At 39.9% G+C, this 20,983-nt stretch overlaps 3 protein-coding genes across 6 annotated transcripts in view; 2 read left to right on the plus strand and 1 right to left on the minus strand.

Annotated features, from left to right (window-relative positions):
• The window catches only part of mta3 (metastasis associated 1 family, member 3), a 28,681-nt gene extending 17,220 nt beyond the window's left edge, over positions 1-11,461 (minus strand). For 2 of the 4 annotated variants that reach the window (XM_034860448.1, XM_034860449.1), the window contains exons 1-7: positions 11,161-11,461; positions 8,933-9,000; positions 5,515-5,608; positions 2,922-3,048; positions 1,906-1,969; positions 1,200-1,317; positions 264-366 (exon numbers count right to left, since the gene is read on the minus strand). In XM_034860448.1, the coding sequence (XP_034716339.1) occupies positions 264-366; positions 1,200-1,317; positions 1,906-1,969; positions 2,922-3,048; positions 5,515-5,608; positions 8,933-9,000; positions 11,161-11,188 (602 nt within the window). In that variant the 5' untranslated portion in view covers positions 11,189-11,461. The remainder of the gene's footprint in view (positions 1-263; positions 367-1,199; positions 1,318-1,905; positions 1,970-2,921; positions 3,049-5,514; positions 5,609-8,932; positions 9,001-11,160) is intronic. The other 2 variants (XR_004655059.1, XM_034860450.1) reach the window with 2 other exon arrangements.
• Positions 11,462-11,878: 417 nt separating this feature from the next.
• On the plus strand, positions 11,879-16,097 carry kcng3 (potassium voltage-gated channel, subfamily G, member 3). The gene is made up of 2 exons (XM_034861003.1): positions 11,879-12,711; positions 13,992-16,097. The coding sequence occupies exons 1-2, from the start codon at positions 12,086-12,088 to the stop codon at positions 14,635-14,637; spliced, it is 1,272 nt and encodes a 423-aa protein (XP_034716894.1). The 5' UTR covers positions 11,879-12,085; the 3' UTR covers positions 14,638-16,097.
• A 2,601-nt stretch (positions 16,098-18,698) lies between these two features.
• LOC117936977 (cytochrome c oxidase subunit 7A-related protein, mitochondrial) overlaps positions 18,699-20,983 on the plus strand; it is a 4,095-nt gene continuing 1,810 nt past the window's right edge. Inside the window, exon 1 of the mRNA XM_034860569.1 lies at positions 18,699-18,884. Within this exon, the coding sequence (XP_034716460.1) occupies positions 18,813-18,884 (72 nt within the window). The 5' untranslated portion in view covers positions 18,699-18,812. The remainder of the gene's footprint in view (positions 18,885-20,983) is intronic.

Consider the following 20,983-nt stretch of genomic DNA (forward strand, 5'->3'; position numbering starts at 1 on the left):
CAAATTTCATCCATTTTCATTTTCAAATTAAACTGCAATAAATTCACATATTTTTTTAAGGAATAAGAAATGAAAATAATGAGCCATACTTTGGACCTTTCCCTCAACTAACAACAATATAAATGTATTACATTCACAATTTATTTGCATTATCATCCACAAACAGAAGCCCTGAATGCTGTAAGCTTAAGCTTACTCATACTCTTAATACAAATTGTTCCATTTGTTTGTTAACTGTAGACATCAGAGGTGAAAGGTCTTACCGTGCCACCACTAGGAATTGGTCTATCTGTTTGCTGGTAAGTGGACACTCTGGATACCACAGCTTCTCTTCCAGCTTGGACTGGTCCCTGTCGTCTGCCTCACCTGCAGGACACACAGAGGCAACAGCTTACAGACAGCCTGGCAGCTTGAAGCCAAAGGAAGTAAAGAATAATTTGGGTGTTGCGAGATTGCTCTACCTTTTTTGGTTGCGCTAGTGTTTTAATCTGTAAACAATCTGCTTCTATCTGTACATGTCCACATAAATATAATGGTTCTGGACAGAGGAGGGTTGGTTTTGTTGGTTTCTTCAACTATTTACTTTGTACATGTTTGTTTTCATGTACAGTAGTAGCTCCATCGTATTGTCCAATTTGGTTAAATACAAAGACTTTTAACTCAATATCTTTAAAACGGGCAAAAAGTAGCAAACTTACAAGACCAAAAACTGTCCAAAAATGTGCGTGCTGAACAGGCATTTTACAACTTTTGTTTACACTAGCAAGTCTTTTTTGTTTACTTTCCCCACTCAAGCTGTAAGGTGGTCAACTTTTCTGGAATACGTACTTTAGTTACCATTAATACTTGCTGATGTCAAGCTGCAAGTATGAAAGAGGCTTAAAATTAAATCATGCTGCAATATCAACCGCTCATGTCAGCTGGGTGTACCCTATAATCAAGGCGACACTTGTGTTTTAACTCCAACTAAACCGCCTTTTACTTTTCTTCAACAATGATAGAAAGCAGCTATTGTCTCCATTATTAGAACAAATAGCGTGCATATTCTCATCGATCAACAGAGGAAGCTGCCTTTCCCCACTGTGACTCTTTGAGAACTATTACAAAACATGCACACTCGAGGTGTGTATTCAGTTTGACACGGTTGTAAACAACAAAGCCATTAGGTGTAATTGAATAAATCCCACTTTCTGACTGACCCTCTTGTAGCATTTCAGGTACATCTGCCTGAAAGCGTGGCCCCACTCTGATCTCTCCTTTGTCGGCCAGCAGTGTCTTCTGTGTTGGGTCGTACACCAGCGAGTAGAAAAATGTATCCTGAAAAGAACACACCAATCAGCCTCCATATTTTAAGCTACAGGGCTTTTACAAAAGGTTCTGATGTCAAACTTCTCTATTGTAAATTTGAACCTTAAACTTGACTCCCAGTGTGAAATGCTGATGAAAAAGCTCCAAGATATTCTGCAAGTAAACCTGTAAATCCCAGCTGTTAGAATAATAATCTTTACTGTAACCTCTGCAAAAACAGTACAAGGCCAAAATAAAATAAAAAAGGTCTTGTGTTAGTGGTAAATTAAGATTAAGGCTGCAACTGAAAAATAGAGCTGAACCAAATTAACAATTAGCCAAACAACAGAAAAACAACATGCAACTATTTTATTACCCGAAGAGTCTTTAGATAATTTTTCAACGAAAGAAATCCTAACATACTTTACTTCTATCATCTATAATATTTGAGCACTTGCTTACTTCTTTGCATAAATCAAGAAAATAATCAGATGATTGACAGTGAAAGTAAACTGTTAGCTGCAGCCATAGACCTTAGGAAAAAAAAGTATGACTAGACCTGCTATGAAACCAGCAAAAAACAGTAAGAGATGACACGTTTTCTTTTCTCTAGCTCACCTCTTTGTCAAGGTATGAAAGAACAGCTTCAGTCTCGTTCAATAATGCGACACTGCACTTCCCCCTAATAGAGAGAGAGAGAGAGAGAGAGAGAGAGGGAAGAAGCACCATGTAACACACAGACATAGGAAGTTAGCAGCACTATCTGTTCATGGCTGGATGAGTGACTATCCATGGGCAGTGCCTACAGCCTACAGATGGTGGGGGTGGGTGGGTGTGTGTGTGTGTGTGTGTGTGTGTGTGTGTGTGTGTGTGTGTGTGTGTGTGTGTGAGAACCTTTTTGTTCACCTGTTACTGTAGCTGGTGGATTTGAAAATCTACCAGCCACTTATCTATTTTAGCAGCAACTTTCTTGTTTTTAACCGGCAAGTGTTGTGCCGTAGTGTATGTGAAAAATTATAAAATAAGATAAGTCATAAAGTATTAAGGAAAACTAATAACATCCTCTACTCCTCTCTCTCAGAAGTTATATTTATTGAGTTGGGCAGATTAAACAAAAACATTCTTTCTCCCTTCCTTATCCCCAGTCCCATTCTGACTTTTACTGGTTCATCTTTTGCCCTGTACTTTATCAGATCATACTAGAACAGGAGGAACACCAAAAAGAAGAGAAATTATCACGTTGGGCAGTGCCATTACAACTTTAAGTCTCATTACAGACACTTTTTAAAGTATGTAATCTACTATGTAATCTTTTATGAATATTATTTTGTTGTGCTGGTAGCACATCCAACTGAATCTGGCCTGGCCCCATCCACCTTGCTCAGGCTTGGTTGAGACTTGTTCTGTGACTACATTCTAGCATCTATATTAGGTTGACTGGTGAAAAAGCAGCGTGTGTCTAAATGCCTAAAACCATTGGAGAGTCAGCCATGGCTCACGTGGGGTTCAGACATGAGGATGCGGGATGGCTGTCTCGTGGTGCCCCGCAACACGGCCACCCTGTTTCTAGTTTTTCAAACTTCACTTGCGTGCATGCGTGTGTGTGTGTGCGTACACGTGTCTTTGTACTGTACCTGATGTGTGTCGCAGGTAGACTCTCATACTGCCGGGAGAGGAAGAGTTCTCTGTGGCGAAGCTGGTGTTTCTGTTTTTCTGTTAGGTCTGTCTCTATTGGGCTCTCCTTCTCTTCTTCCAACTCCTCTGCAAAAGGCACACATGAGAGAAAAGGACACCAGCAAACATATTAGAAGGGGCACTGATGTTAAAAATCTATGTATCACAGAGGCAGTGTGAAGAAAAATGACACAAGAAACATGACAGTGGCTTGCCCGTGACAGAAAAGAACAGACCACCACATTATCAAAGTCACAAATGGTTTCAGACAAATTCATCCATTTGTCTCCAGGGATTCATAAAACACCACTTATTGATATTTGTTATAACTGTGCTATCCTCAGATCTAATTCAATAGGCTGGTAAATGGCTCTTGAGGGCTTTGCAATCACAAACTATTGCTGCCATCCATTATCGACACTCAAGCTATTATGCTCAGGACTACTACCAGAAATGTAATTTTAAAAAACAGTTTTTGCCCATAAATACTGGATTAGCTCCAGCCGAGTCAACACATGACATGCAGCAAAAACACATTTAAGTCAGTGTTGCACGGTCCAGACATATACTTAGATTACAAACACTACTTGTTTTCACTCACTAGTATTGGCACTAGTACTGATTCACATTGCAAGAAAACCTTTCAAATCCCCAGACTCAACATTTCCACCTCTGCATTCATGACTAACTGTGGACACGGCATTGCTGTTTTCTGGTCTGCTCGCTTCTTAGGTATTTATATCTGCATTCTTAGAGCACTGTTGCTCCCTTCTGAAATTTAGAATAAACATTCAGAGAAACAGATGTATAGTTTTTGCATCTCAAAACTTATAATTGATATAACTAGTAACCTCCGCCAAGAAGGTTACATTTTGTTTGGTCAATTTGCTGGTTGGTTTGTTTCTGTCAGCAGGATTACAAAACAATTACTGGCCCAATTTTTATGACACTTGATGGAAGAGTGTTGCATGGGCCATGAAAGTGCCCATCACTTTTGGAGAGGAATATTTGTTAAAATAGTTAGATATGGTACATATCTAACTATTGCATTCAAATGGTGTCGGAGTAATTGAAAAAAAATAGTGGGAAAATTCACATTGCATTAACATTGTGAGCTAGGCCATGCCTTGGCAGAGGTCCTTGCTCTTAGTGCCTTTCTAGTTGGATTGTGTAGTAAGTGCAGACATATCAGCTTTGACTCCTAAAAGCTCTGCACATTGTGCTTCATTTCTGTAAATCAGATTGTGCCTGTCCTTTTGTTTTCCTCTTAAACTAATCCAAGCCATACTATTCTTTTTTTTTTTTTACACAGTGGTAAGTGGTAGGCAGTGCTAAATCTTTTTTGCTGAGCAGCTGGTAGACAACTGACTCCAGTTAGCTTGTGAAATTGATATGGTGCTGCAATGATTGCATATGTCCCTGCAAAGTTTGACCAAACAGAGAGAATAGTATTTAGCCACACAAGACATTGCTGCCTTTCCTATCAGTGTTGATTCTCAGTCGAGTAAACTTTATAAACCATTCTTTACTGGGTCTCCTGCTGATAACTCAATCAGCTCAATCTTCCTCCTCAAAGATATGAGATTGTAATGGCAGAGGGGAGTTCTTATTATTATTATTATTATTATTATTATTATTATTATTATAATATATATATATATATTATTATAATATATATATATATATATATATATATATATATATACATATATATACACACACACACACACACAAGATAAAAAGATATTCTATTTACAATAGAGAAAACACAGAATAGCTTCACATTTCTGAAGTTAAAACCCGCAAATGTAGCATTTTGCATAAAAAGACTCATAAATAAAATAATTATTATGATAAAAATTGTTTCCAACTAATTATCTGTTGATCAACTAACTAATCAACTAATAATTTCATCTCTACATTTGAATTTGATGTATATTAATATGCAAATTCTGAAGAAATTATATTGTCTTACAAAACTGATTTGCTTGAAAGGAGTTTTCCTTCACATGTGACACCCGGAAAAAAAAGAAGCCGCTTTTGTCATATGAGCTCCAGACAATGTCCGAAATTGCCCTTTTACACACGTAGCATACAATAGGAGATTATCTGATCAAGACATGACTGGATAAAGCGTTAAGGGAGTAGGACATGACGCAGATTACACCGCAGTCACATAGCCGGTTCTTCATAAACAACAGAGTCTCTTGCCGTTCATTGGGTTTGTCTGGAGATTGTGTAAATCACCCTTCCTCTTTACCCAGATTTTTGTTTTCTTCTGGTTTTGCATCAGCTGCATGAGAGAAACATCATTAACACACCCACAGTCAATGGCTGCGAATTCTCCGACCTGTTAATTCACATGTGAGCTCCTTTGGACATTATACAGACATTGTACTAGGGAGCTGGCAGGGTAAAGTCCATTTAATTTTCCTTCAAACTCATTTGAACATTAGCCTTCTCATATACAGCGCCTCTGGGTAATGTGATAATTTCAGGGTTGCAGTGCATGTGTGAAAGGGGCTTTATTGTGTGACAGGAGTTGCTACTCACTTGCATGTTTGTCAGCAAGTTGGATGAGGCTGTGGGAGATGTCTCTTCTTCTGTAGAAACAAACCACCTTGGCCTCCACGTTCCCACTGGCCGTCTGAAACAGAGAGAGTAGAGAGATCCAGGTTGATTAAAAGCAGTAGCAACACCTTCCTGCACAAACCTCTAATTTCCCAAGAGACCCGGCTACTTTGTGTGCTCGTCAAGCTATGCTGATATGACAGGCTGACCATGGCAGTGACAGCGCTTTGCATCATATGATTGAATGATTGTCTCGCTGGATAATTAGGCTGACAGAGTCAAAGCCTCAGCCAGTATTAAATTATGTAACTGATGGAGAGTAAAAGGATGTGGTTGTATGAGGTTTGAGAAAACTGCTTTCAACTTCAGCTGCTTTTCTAGGACGCTTGTAGGCAAGTGCAAATGTGAGTGTTCACCTGAAAAATATGTACAAAATAACAGGAATACCTCATAATATATTTCAATACATGCACCACCACCATCAACTAAGGCCACACAAATGTAAAACCTGAAACATCAAGTTAAATTACCCATTCTCTGTAACTGTGGAACATTGAATCATGCTGCAGGGTGTTTCTGTAATTTTGTTCACCAATTTATCACTTACAGTGGGGCTCGAAAGTTTGGCCAAGCCAAGAAAAGATGGAAAAATCCCCAAAAGGCATCAAATGACAGATAATATGTATATAAACAGTATAATATGTCACCAAAAAGGTAGATTTATTTCCATCATTTAGACATTCAAAATAACAGAAAACTAAAAAATGTTGTCTGCAAAAGTTTGGGCACCCTGCAGAGTTAATACCTTGTACGGCCCCTTTTGGCAAGTATCACAATTTGTAAACGTTTCTTGTTGCCAGCCAGGAGTCTTTCAATTCTTGTTTGAGGTATTCTAGCCCATTCTTACTTCCAAAAGTCCTCCAGTTCTTTGAGATTTCTTGGCTGTCTGTCACGCACTGCTCTTTTAAGGTCTATCCATAGATTTTAAATTATGTTGAGTACGGCTGCACAATTAATCAACTTTTGATCGCGATCACAATTTTGACTTCCCACGATCAAATTAGCATGATCGAGCGATTTTTTTTATTTTAAAGCGTCATTTCATAGAACGCTCCGGTTTTTTTTGCATAGCGCATCTACAGCTCTGTAAACCCGTCTGCTCTAGAGCCAGTCAGAGTAGTTCCCTGCACCCCGTGCAGCTTAGTCTCTAGATGTAGACAGTTACAGAGGACAGAGTAACGGGAGGAAAACTCAACAGACAGCAGTCGGTTATACGTCGGTCTCAAGGTTTACCAGTTTACCAGTAAACGCAACATTTTGTCCCGTCTGTTGTTCTTCAGACAACAGCAGTGACCAGTGCTAGTAGCGTTTGTTAGCTGTTAGCTCCTCTAGGGCGCACCGGTGCTAATGTCCTCGCATCCGCTGCAATGCTGTTTATGTGGATATGGTATAATTTTGCGTTACATGACCCATTTCTTCTGTAAAGCTGTGCCTGTGTGGGAACTCTCCTCTACTTTCTCTCGTCTTACTCTATTATTTATTTTTCTTGGTCTTCCAGATCTTGCTTTAACTTCCACTATTCCTGATGACTGCCATTTCTTAATTACATTCCAAACAGAGGACATTGGCATCTGAAAACGCTTTGCTATCTTCTGATAGCCTTCTCCTGCTTTGTGAGTCAACTATTTTCAGTTTCAGTTTTCTAGACAACTGCTTAGAAGAACCCATGGTGCTGATTGTTGGGGCAAGGTCAGATGAGTCTGGGCATTTAAAACTTTAAGACTGACATGACCTTTTCTTTCCAGACGATAATTGAGAACAATCCATGACGCTGTCAGGTCTCAGCTTTCCGGGGGGGTGCATGCTATAAAACTCTGCAGGGTGCCCAAACATTTGCAGATGGCATTTTTGGTCTTATGTTATTTTGAAAGTGTAAATGATGGAAATAAACTCTAACTTTTTGTGACATATTATACGACTGTCTAATCTGTCATGTGACGCCTTTTGAAGATTTTTCCATCTTTTCTTGGCTTCTTTATGCACATTAATACAAATTTTTACCTGGGGTGCCCAAACTTTTGAGACCCACTGTATGTTCAGCCTTAATATGTTTTTCTCAGGCTGACACTGACCAGTCTGACATTTTCCCATTTGCATTATCTGATACTGGCATGCGTTTATCTGAGTATCTTGGTGCACATGTAACACAGGAAAAGCTTTTCTGAATTGCCTGTTAAAGAGGCGTGTGTAGTTAGCCTTGGTTTGTTGATAACTAAATAAAGGTGACAGATATCTAGGAAATAAGTTATAACAAGAAACTCTACAAATGACCAACCACTGGCAGAAAACAAATGTCAGACCACGTTGCTTTTTAAAGCTGGTAAGAGATGATTGTCAATCCAAAGCTATCTGAGCTCCTGAGATTTTCCATTTCAATAACCTCCCCCATCTACACATACACTCCCACAGGTGTGTGTCAACAGCAGTTAGGAGACTGAAACACCTGGTTTGATCAAATTACAAACACTTCTAGTTACTTAATGCACGTACACTAGAGCTGTCAATCTTCCTCTGTAATATCATTCAAATTGTATTTTATATAGATCCTACACTCTCAGAAAATGAAGTACATAATTGTACCTTTAGGGGTACAATGGCTTGTCACTGGGGCTGTACCCTCAAGGGTACAAAAACTAAAAAAATAGGGAACATATATGTACCTTTTGACCCTCAAAAAGTTACATATATGTTCCTTGAGGTCCAACAATGAGCCCTATGGGGTACGTTAGTATAGATTGTACCTTGGGGGACAGAAATGGACCCCTACTGTACCCTTATTTCTGACAGTGTACTTTTGATTCCCGGCCGCAGCCTGTCCCTCCTGTAACGTTAGCTTCTTGCCCCGAGACCTCACAATGCCTTGTGTTGCTCACTGCCACTAACTTTATTGTTCAGACGTAACATGACAAAAGCATTTTGTTTTCACATGCAGGTAGACCAAGGTGAGAAGGACGAGATTTGTTAATGTTAGCCAACACATTTGTAAAAAGTAAACATTTAAATATTAATTTCAGCATCCCATAATTATTCAAATTATATTTGACTTTCTGAATTCAATCCAACAGCCCTAACACACACACACACACACACACACACACACACACACACACACACACACACACACACACACACACACACACACACACACACACACACACACACACACACACACACACACACACACACACACACACACACACACACACACACACACACACACACACACACACACAAAGACAAAGTGGGGGGTGGGGATCGGAACAGGGAGGAATTCTAGCTATTCACCCACAGGCAAAAAACAGCATAAACACACAAAAGTGACCAACAAACACTTCAGTACCTTGTTGAGTTCTTCTATCCGCCGGATCAGGTAAGGGTTACTGGAGGAGTTCTCAAAGAATACATAATCTACAAAAGAAAACACAACCTCATCACTTCTTTGTAACGATACATTTGCCTTTGAGGCAGAGTAAAAAAAGATACAGTGTGTGCACTTGAAAATGCAAATGTAATCATATACGGCAGCACACATTTACAAAAGAAATTGTGTTCAGTTTTGATTGACACTGGCAAAGAGATAATCATTAAACTAATATGTTTAACACCAAGGTTGTAGTTTGCAATAGTGTTTAACTGGACAGCATTGTATTGAGAAGTTTTGCCCACCACATTTACAAACACAAGGGGGGGGATGAATTTCACCAATCTCCAAAAGTGTATAAGTGTACCTAGAAAAGTGACCAGGGAGTGAACTTGCATCTACACACTATCTCATTACCAGTTCACTAACAACAAAAACATAAGCAGAGGAACTGGAAACTGGCTGACTAGAATACTGTAGTGTTCTTCCTCAATTTGTTTTTAAATATAACATTGATCATTTAATGGTTCCCCACAATAGTGGGGCCGAAACTAGAAGCATAAGTGGACGAAAGTCAGGACTATCAGTAAACGTTATAAACTGGGTAATTGTAATTAGCATACACCACAAACGATTTCAGCTTACATTAAACAGGTCAAGGCAATTATATGTGTACTGCAAGGTCTTCACAGCCTTTGAGACAGTCACCAGACTGTTATGATTGTAAGATAAACATTCAAGGCAGGAATATATTTAAGTCATAACTGCTGATTTTCAATCTGCATAAACATTTTTACCCAGCCTGATTACATTCTATCTGAAAATATACTGTAACTTTAAAAACGTTTAGTCCATGTTATATCCATGCTGTATTCATGTGATGTCTGAAATACTGTAATTACTATGCTCCAAGCACAAACGTAAGTCAGTGAAGAGGTAAATATTTCAATGTCTGATATTAAGTCTAATATATATAAACAACAATTGTCTACCTCTGGAATCAAAATGGTTACCTCCAGAGTCATATTGTTGTAACTAAATAAATTCCAGTCCTAACATGTAGCCCTATACTCTTCTATTTGAGCTGGCATTGTTGCACAAAGTAGACCAAGGACTAACTATATGTATTAAGAGGCAACGTTTCCAAAAGACAAGTTTCAAGACAGATTTGTTATTATATTATAAAAACATAAACTCCCACGCACTAACAAGTGTTAAGGTCTAGGGTTTACAGTTTCCAGAGAGCACATGAAAGCAGCAGAACTGCAGCTGACGTGAACATATCGACAACAAACGTTACATTAATACGTTGTAACAATACTGCTACTCCAGTCAGTGATAGGCTACACTGTTGCCAATAATACCACCTGTGCAAAGATGCTTAATGTTAATGTGTCAACCATATATTCCCTTTATGATGAATCAAAGTTGTCAAATAGCCTAGCTTGATTGAAAGTAGGTTACGTGTGCATAAAAGTGTAACGTTAGGTTTTAATCCAACCCGACAGAACGACGCCATGAATCGAGACAATTATTTGATGTTAAATTCCAGTACACTTCTAACGAGCTATCAAGTGAAGCCAATTTGCTAATTAATTGCGCTTGTTGTAACTGTTGGTGGACAGTGTGGCAATACATTGCGTCCAATGTTACCAAGAGTGTTGATGCATTCCTGTAATACTGTAAAAAGAGCGCCACAGCTGCAATAATGCTAATCAGTGAAGCCATTGCTAGTGCTAACGTTAGCTCAATAAGGACTCGTACTAATGGCTGCATGCCAGAAGAGGCAAATACAAAGGCAGGCACAGACAGACCGTGGTAACATTTTAACAAGCTTTTAAACATATGTCTAGCCGAGAGGTCCAGCCGCGTATCAGTTACCCGTGTCCACACTCTAACTATGCAAAGGCCAAAGACCAACAACGGTGGCGACAATTGAAATATGTTTACATTGTAAGCTAGCAATTTAGCAAGCTGGCGGCTAGCTGTTGTGGCCACGGCAGACGCGAGGCCTGACCCATTTTGAATCCAAAATATTTACAAATTCTCACCTTTCTGCTTCAACTTAATGCATCCCAATTAGTAAAGCATTGCCGCATCTAACTATTAGATGGAATCAAACTGGAATAACGCCACCTTAATCCCTAGGGGATGCAAAACTGGAAGGGTTTCAGTTTGATCAAAAAGATCCACATTGACATACATACCTCCGACCCGGTACATGTTGGCCGCCATTTCTGCCCTCCCGGAGTGTTAACATAAACCATAAACTAAGAGAAATAGAATAAATTAATAAAAACAATAAAACCCAGTATCTAAAAAGGTAAAGGGTGCGATAAATTATGATCGTCGATACTCCGGATGTGTACCCAAGCGGGATAATTTTTGGCAAATCAACCCCCCCCTCCTCCTCTAGGATTCACAGTACCCTTTACAATACAGTGAACTCTCGGCAGCCAAAAGAAGTCAGATCAACCCGAAAAACCACTGGCTGCTGACGTTGAGAGGGGGCCGCGCACGCGCAAACACACAGGCACGGCACATACACACGCACTAGCTACACATGTACTGTTACCTTTACAAGTCATAGGTACTTGTTTGAAATAAACAATGTGTGTGTAAGACATTAAACATTTTCATGTGCACAATAATTCAAGTGAAGCAATTGTTGAGAATTAAATTTGTCAGTGTTCATACAATTAGGCTATGTCTTTAAAAATCCATGTAAAACGGACACTGTAAGATTCACTTAGCATATATCAATATCTGTACTATTTTATATATGTGAAAACAACCTGTACTTAGGCGTTAATGTGTGTAAAATAACGTTCTATGTCTCCGTGAATGAGGTTCTGTTTCAGCGCGTGCGTGCGTCCGCGCGCGCACATGTGACATCATTGATGGGATTGGCTCGCTCTGAGTGGGGTGGAGAGTCTCTTATACAGGCTACAGAGGGAGAAGAGGAGTGATGTAGAGAGAGTATAGAGTCACGGAGCTCAACTCCAGCTCCACTCAGATCGAACCACGCCCTGGGGGACAGGGGACTGTTGACCCCCCAAGTGTCCAAACCCCTGTGATGGAAGGGACAATGAACTGCGAAGATGCGTTTTAGTTGGGTTACATGTTGACAATATGAAGTTCGGGAAGAGGATCTGCGTACTCAACGTGGGGGGAACCCGGTACGCCTTCACCCGTGAGGTTATCAAGGACTTCCCTCTCCGACGCGTCAGCCGCTTGCATGCATGCGTAACCGAGAAAGAGGTTCTTGAACTGTGCGATGACTACGACAGGGACCGGAACGAGTTTTTCTTTGACCGCCACGCGCAGGCTTTTGTATTCATCATGCTCTACGTGCGTTCTGGTAAACTCCGCTTTGTCCCCGGAGTGTGTGAGCTGTCCTTCTACACAGAGATGCTCTACTGGGGACTGGAGAGCGCGCACCTGGACTCCTGCTGCCAGAAACGCCTGGACGACAGGATGTCCGAGATCGGACTGGACACTCTGTCCGAAGTAGATCTCGGAGTGTCGGGGGATGAGTCCCAGAGCTCGGGCGAGCCGATGCGACGGACTGCCCTCACTGGTCGCGCTAAATGGCTCGAGAAGATGCGCAAGACATTCGAAGAGCCCAACTCTTCGCTTTTGGCGCAGCTCTTGGCTTCAGTGTCTGTGATCTTTGTGCTCGTTTCTATGATCATGCTGTGTGCTAGCACACTGCCGGACTGGGACACAGCCAAGAGAAATACAGTAGAGGAGCACAGGTAGGCGACAGTCAGTTAGGTTTAGAGGAACAAAAGGGAACCTTCGTGAAAATGCTGCTAAATGTTTAGACGCAATATGTGCCGATACAAGTGAGACTGTGCCTTACAATCTGGTGCGTAAAAGTCAGTATCCCATAGTTTTGAGCCTAAATATGATATTTTTTCTACATTTAAGTGTCAAAAATCAACATTTACGCAATATATGTCAACCAGGATAGAAAACATTCACCATGTGGTTAAATATAGCGATATATAGGACACCTCTTTTAGGTCAATACAGCACAATTACCTCAAATTACAGGCAGCACATTCGTTACATGTCAGACAAACAAGCTCACAAGGAAGCCAATCAATAAACAATCAATATCATCTACAAAAAGTGTAGTGTTAATGCACAGAACACCCTGACTTCCTCCATGTGCCTGTTCCTTCCTCTTCACAATTAATTTTGCCTTGGTTAGTTTACTCTGCACCGTACACAAGAACAACAAACACATCAGATACATGACAGATACATAATATCCCAATAGATAAAGATTTGAAAGTAGAAAGTGTACTTAGGGATTATATGTTATGGGAAGAAAAAAAAAACTAATTTAACCAGTAATCACATTCTGTATCTTCTTATTTTGGCTTCGGTTTTTGGATGTGAGGTGAAAGAGTCAGCACAGCCTGTACTCTCGAAAGCCTGAGGCAGTTTTTTTCTATTAACGGTTATGTTCACTCTGGTTGGACATAGTTTTGGATCAGTCTCAGTGGTTAGGTAATCTCTAAAAGTGTAATTTATACTGGGGGTCAACATTATTCCGATTTAGCTTCATGTCAGTAGATGAGGCAATTCCCTCAGTTGCTCTATAATTTGGTTTTGTCTAATTGTGCAGATGTGAGCTTGGCCTCACTGCATCAAATACAAGCAACCTCATTCTAATTCAGTTTGATTGCCTTTGTTTTTCTCTTCAATCAATTGGGTAATCATGTGATTGTTTATGTCACAGTCTGTGTTTGAATGTTTTTACCCCCCACCCCCCTCTCTGTTGTTTCCCGGCAATCTTCTCCTGTCCTTACTATCCTCTCTGTGTTTGTTTACTTTTGTCAGCCCGGAATTTGCGTCAGATGTCCTTATTTCCTATCATTTATATCCCCCCCCTGCTTTGCTTCCTTCTCCCTCACATTTATGTCAGACAGAATCTCACATTATCCATATCTCACTGTAGTTACTTTGCCATTTCCTGTGTACAGTCAGTTCTGCTCATTTTTCTCCTTTCCTCTTTCCTACATAGGATAGTGGAGGCAGTGTGTATTGGCTGGTTCACGGCAGAGTGCATAATGCGCTTTCTGGTGGCTAGAAGCAAGTGGGACTTCCTCCGCCGGCCGCTGAACATCATCGACGTGATTGCCATCACCCCCTACTATGTCACAATGGTTTTGGCCCGGGCAGGGATGCCAGGTGCTGGGCTTGGGGTTGCTGGGGTGATTCTGCGTGTGCTGAGGATGATGCGAGTGTTCTGGCTAATGAAGCTGGCCAGACACTTTCTGGGCCTGCAGACACTAGGACTGACGCTCACGCGGTGCTACCGGGAGATGGTCATGCTGATGGTGTTTGTCTTCGTCGCCATGGCAATATACAGCGCTTTAGCCCAGCTGCTGGAGTACGGCTTGGACTTGGGGACCCGGAACCCGGATTACGCCAGCATCCCAGCAGCCGCCTGGTGGGTCATCATTTCCATGACAACAGTGGGGTACGGGGATGTTTACCCTGTGACAGTTGGGGGACGGGTGCTTGGGGGAATGTGTGTAGTAAGCGGCATTGTTCTTTTGGCACTGCCCATCACATTCATCTACCACAGTTTCGTGCAGTGCTACCAAGAACTTAAAATCCGCTCGGCCAGGTACGCGCGCAGCCTGTCAGTGGAGTTGCTGCAATGATTGTGCATTTATACCAAAACACCTTGGCCCTGCTTACATCAGAGAGAAACTCAACAAACCAGTAGACCTGCTGATCCCATTGTGAAATAGTAATCAATTTTCTGCCCTGCACTGTTTCCTGCACTGTTTTTTTATTTGGCCTGTCTAGTTCCAGCCTGTTGGGCTGATGATCTCCAATTATCGTCTTCAACCAGCATGCTCTGCGCCCATCTCCTTAACAACATCACTTGGACAGAAGAATAGGAATACACAAATAATTATTTATTAAACACACACAGGCACAGTCAATCCAGTTTGACAGCGGCTGCTGTTTACACTGTATTTCCATGGTTACAACATTGGCAGAGATGGCTGCATCCAGTGTGTGTGTGTGTGTTTGTTTACCAGCCTTTCACTTTGTCTTATAGCACCCAGATGGTACACGTTACACAAGATTGATGTGTGACCTAGATGCATTCTGTTAAACCTGTAAAATATAGACATGAAGTGAACAAGTGAGTGTAAAGGGCTTAGTTGTGAAGAAGCTGCCAGTGATAATGGAATATGGAGACGAGACTACAAGGTGTGAGACAAAAGACGGGTTGGATAAAAGGTTCTGGGACAACAATGACAGAGATGAAAAACTGTGGAACAACCCTGAGCACCAACGATTAGAACAGAATGAGAATGCGGTGCTACCCCATTTGTGAGTGAATGTAAGAATTTTTATTTCTGTGTCTCCAAGGCAACCTCCAATCTCCAAAATGCCAATCATAATGGTGGTGGATCTTGTGTGCACACAAATGGGCCACATCCACGCACACAACTCCTTGCTGCTACGCAGCATTTTTGCGATAATTGGGAAAATTGCATCACAGAATTAATTGAAATAAAAATGTAATTAAAAAATAAAATAATCATGATGGCTCCGACAGTCATTATTCAGACATGTTTCTACTGTCTATGGTTTGCCAAGATAACATGATTTGTTGATCCAAACAAACAAGTCAACACCTCTCCCACACAACAGTCTTTCTCTGCATCTCCTCTCCTCTTCCTCCTGTTGCCATCTTTTTACACACACACACTCACACACACACACCAAGTCCATGCTCTTTTGTTGCACAAATTTAACAATTAATGAGTCCTTTAATTATCTGTCGGTCCTTCAATCTAAAGATTACACCGTTTATTTCCTCAAAGACTTTGCAGCCTTGTATGAGTTTAGTATGGTAGACAGTACATATCTCACTGTTGTTGTTGTACTGTTATCAGTGTATTTTGTCAAGTTGTCACTAAAATGAGAGGTATTTCATATTTTACCCCCTTTCCTTCAACACATAATTTTCAAGATCATGTGGCATAGCTTGTACTGACTTTTGGCCAGGCGTGATTGAAACCATCAATCAAAACTTTTTCTTCTGTAGACCACAGACTTGTAAATAATGTGATTAATGTTTGAGCTCTACAATAAAACTTCTGTGAGCAAAATGTCTGAATGTATAATTGCTTGCACAAATGAACAAATCAAAATGGTAAAACTGAAGTGTTATCAGATTACTAACTTTAAATAACAGTAACTAAAATAATCAATGCCAGAAAAAAAGTTATTAATGGAAAAGGCATTTTTGGCAGATAGAGCTTGATAATTCAAAAGTCTTGATGTCATGACATACTAAACACCTCACAACCTGTAGACAGTGGAACATATACAGTGGGAGATTCACCTGAGCCCATTGGCAAGGATATTTAGTGCACTAATCAGATTCACACTGGGTGTATATTGTCTAACTGAATCACAAACTGCTCTCACTCTGTTCTCAGGGTTCAGAGTTTTTAATGTTGCACATCTGTCAATGAGCTCTGAAGGCTTGTGTTTTACGTATTTTCAAACAGCTCAAAGACACATGGGTGAAACATTAAGGAAAAATACAGTAAGGTGTTAATGTAAAGTGTTACACCACAAGTTAACGGAAAAGCTTCAGTGCTCTTTTTTCCCTCAGTTAGTGTTTAGATGATGGTGGCGGACTTAACTGTCCAAAATTGGTTGGGTCAAACTTTGTATTACCTCTCATTTACAGTTTTTTTTTACAATTGCTACGACAAGTTTTTCAAGACTTTTATTTTAACAACTTTCCTAAAATCTTAACACAGTTGGCACAACATCTGTCTGTGTAGGCTATCCAATTAACACATTTCTTGTTGCTTGGACACAAAATACATATAGTTAACACAACATTTTACATGCTTAAACATCTTTTACAAACAAGCTCAACCAAGACAAAAACAATGGATTTTCACTAACAAATTTGCAAATGCTTTCACACTGCATGTCAGAACATATAACATCGTGTTCTAAACCTATTTTAGGCTAAAGTCAAAGTGAGCAGCTGTTCATGTTGTAAATTGAAAAACAAATATATCCCCTAGATTTGACATGTATTCCATTGTTACTGTAAATGAGAGAAACAGCTTATTGATGTTATGCAAATAGATCAATCTCAACTGATTTCCATCTAGGAAACACACTCATCTGTTCATGTTCTTGATGACCATCTGTTATACAGTATTCTTTATATGTTACAATAAGTGAGTGTTGTACTTTGACAGCAAACCTGAACAAAGCTGATTCTGATATGTTACAGTAGTACATACAGTAAAAGAGGACCTATTTGGGCCAATTTTGTGTGGAAAAAGAGCAATACAGTGAAGATTAACACAAAGAAAGTAAGAAAAATTCCTGCACGAGGGAGGGAAGAAGAGTACCACGACAATTCTGTCTCTGTTTCCTTTTTTTCATAAACTGTACATTCTGTCTCTGCCCGATGTGAGTCGAGAGCAGATGTGAGTTGCGCATACTCACGGTCTACGGCATAACGTGTCTGAAATTTGTGAAATCCAGGAATTAATACACTTTTGTCATTACAATAAATAACAGAAGATGGGAATAATTTCAAAAACGTTTTAGCTATCTATGATTGTTTGACTGCTAATATTAGCTTAAAACGCCATTCAAGTGACAGCCTTTGTTGTGTTTGATTGCTAACTTGTATCCAGTAGTGAACAAACTTTGTTAAGGAGGTCCATTGTTACTATATTTGACTTTACAGAAGTCTCTCGTTAGCATTTTGTATGCTACTTGTTGGAAAGTGACGCATGCGCAACTCAAATCTGTATTTGACTCATATTGGGCATGTGTTAGTGTTTTGGAAGATGATTTTGAGCTAAAGTTAACCATTTAGCCAGTTGCGTGTTGGTGCATGGCAATTGTAAAAAAAAAACTGTATCTATAACTCTATGTGTAAATGTCTTTTTAAAGTTAAAAAACAAATTGATTTACTCAGGCACAGTGCTTTAATCAAAATGATTACAGCAGCATGCTCACATTGGCAATGCTAACATGCTGATGTTTAGCAGATACACAACCACTGTCACCATCTCAGAATAAACTTCAGCAAAAATTTGCTGACAAGAATTGAACACAAATTGAGGCTGATGGGAATTTAATTAGTTTTGCAAGATTCACATTTGGTCTGAAACTAAATGTGAACTTTAATCTGCTGGTGAAGGAAAAGTCAGAGGATTACCAAAGTCAGCAAGATTTAAGCTCTGTGGACAATACAAACCGTATTTGTACCTAATTGTAGGGCAAGCCATCCCATAGATGTTGAGATATTTTAGCCCAGACTAAAGTGGTGGCCGGGCGGTCCATTAGTTCATCTAGTCTCCGGGGACATTGTGGACTTGCACTTGAAAAAACATTTTTTAAAGCTCTTTTTGTAACACAGTACAAAACATCCAGTGAATACAACTCAACCCAGCCCGGGGGGAGATACACAGAAAAAAGCATGTGGAAAAAGATGCTCACTACAAACAATACGTTTTCATGGCATGTCATGGGATGTCATGACAATAAGGAATTCACTGTGAAATTCCCATTTCACATTATAATTTGCGATGCATTTATGTGGAAATAACGTTAATGCTGCAGCCGGTGAAGGTAAAGCTAATTTTGATTAGCCTACTTTATACTACTGGGCATCTTAACCTGATCATGTAGCCTACATATCTCCTCAAGGGGCAGCGTCGAGCCAGCTGACTGCTACGTCACTTTCCCTCGACGGTCACAGCAGGAAGACCCTTCACCGGGTGATTTTTGTTGTGGATGACACCCTTCCCCGTCTTTTAGCAGGAAAATGTACTACAAGTTCAGCGGTTTTACCCAGAAACTGACGGGGTCTGCTCCCACGGCCGCCTACAGCCCTCAGGTAAAACCGGGAAACGGTGTGTCGGTGAGGGACCGAGTCGCTAACCGAGGATGACCTTCATATCGCTGTGTCGAACCATCCGTCTCTACTGTAGCTGCCATGTCTTTCAAAACACTTGAAGATATTAATAGATCTCCAGTGCAGTTAGCTAAATCTAAAATATGTGTATTCATTCCTAAACGTGGTGTGGTTTTATTGACGTGTTTTATCTGCTGAAAAATAACCTGTTTACCAATAGTTCTCCGGTCTTAAAACACAGTGACGTTAGTTAAACGCTGTCCTAATATTAACTTTAATTCAGCTGTGTCGCGTAATGTCATCTGTAGTCTTTTATAAAGCAATCCAACGTTGACAATTTTCTTTCTTTGAAAACTGAACTCGTATATTCATCACTACCTTATCACATAACTTTTATTTTAAAAGGTTATGGGGATTCGGCCTTCATGTGACTTTACAACCCTTTTCGCAAATCAAGGACCTCGTAGAGCATCTGCCAGATGTGACCTTTACTGTACAATTACTCCTGTTCTTTCCACTGCAGCTTCCTTGTTGTTCTATGGTAGTGGATTAGATTGCCTGAACACTCTCCTGTGTCTCTGTTTGGAAGTCACCTATTTAACATTTGTTACTTTTTGCTAGAAGAAAAAAAAAAAAGCATGTAACATAAATATTGTCTTCATTGGAAGTTAACTAGCCCTAAATTACTACCTAAAAAAATCAGCACTATACAGTTTCAGGATTATATTCACCTGAAACTAAAACTCTTTTTTTGTTATTTCTTAAATTAATTAAAACAATTAACTACAGGAAACATATTGAACACACAGGGCTGCCTCGCCACCATGCCTCTACTTTGGCGCCCGATGAATAATGCTGAAAAATAACGGCCCATGTCTGAAACTAATTGCTAACCCTCGATGTAACACAATATCTTGCCTTTACCAGCAATTGTTGACACAGTCTCTTTATATATCAGCAATAGTGAGATTGTGGCAATTTCTCTAATTCACTTATGCTGTAATCAATCTATCCTTCCAGGGTCTCCTCACATTTGGCACATTAATAGAGGGAGGTCCATAGAAAAGATGTTAGTCTTGTTAAAAAGTTTAAAAAAATAAATAAAAAAATGATACAGCCACATTCACACTTTCAGGCAATGTAGAATGTACACCTGTATGTGTTTGGGGATAGATGACCACCCACCAGACACCCAAAAGCAGCATTTTTGTTTCTTCCCAAATATGTATTTTGCTTAATATCCTTCCGCATCTTGCAATATGCAGTACATGTCCCTCTGTAAGAACAAGTCACAGCTGTGAAGCTACAAAAAATAAAGGGAAATCCCTCTATGAACACTATTGGGGATGCTTTCTCTTATATGGCAAGTAAACGTAACCTGCTTTTAGTGTCTCTGCTCTTTTATCTCAGATTTAATTTCCCGCTCCCACACTACACTTTCCGCCTCCACACATTCTAACAAGGAAGTGAATTGGTTTCCCAGTGATTTTCCAACCCAAGGCGGGGGAGAAGTGAGAGTGAAAGGATATTAAAGAGGCACACTTGTGCTTAATTAACACCACTGTGTACCTTTGGTTATTTGAACAGCTACTTGAAATCTGAACAGGCACTTTAAACACTCTCACACACATTGCGGGATGATATGACTCATGTACTCATGTAATCCCTTGTATTAATGCAGCAGCATTGAGCTCAGTACACTGCCTACAAAAGATTATGTGGACTTTTCTTGTACTTGGACATAAAAAGAGTGGTTTTCCTTTGACTTTTAGGATTTTTTTGTGTTATTTATTGCTGTCGAAAAATCCTAAATCTCAAATAAATCTCAATACAAAATAGCTGCGTGATATGAATTAAAAATCAATTTGTGCTTTTTTTGACTGCAATATGATTCATGATATTGGAGGGAATGATCCACTGAAAAAAAATCACAATTTAAATGATTATGGTATAATTTTTGCGAGGTAAAGATTTTTTCCTAAGTCCTCAGAAAGATACAATTTGTAAGCTGGGATGTCTCTGCAGCACCACAATACTTAATTCAAAATGGTTTGACACATATTAAGCCTTTAACAAACACC

This window comes from Etheostoma cragini, chromosome 21, assembly GCF_013103735.1.
Source record: "Etheostoma cragini isolate CJK2018 chromosome 21, CSU_Ecrag_1.0, whole genome shotgun sequence".
NCBI lineage: Eukaryota > Metazoa > Chordata > Actinopteri > Perciformes > Percidae > Etheostoma > Etheostoma cragini.

Excerpts from the sequence above, each read along its gene's own strand:
- kcng3 (XM_034861003.1), top strand. The coding sequence starts at position 12,086 with ATGAAGTTCGGGAAGAGGATCTGCGTACTCAACGTGGGGGGAACCCGG. Across the intron at positions 12,712-13,991 it reads AATACAGTAGAGGAGCACAG|GATAGTGGAGGCAGTGTGTA; the intron begins GTAGGCGACAGT and ends TTTCCTACATAG.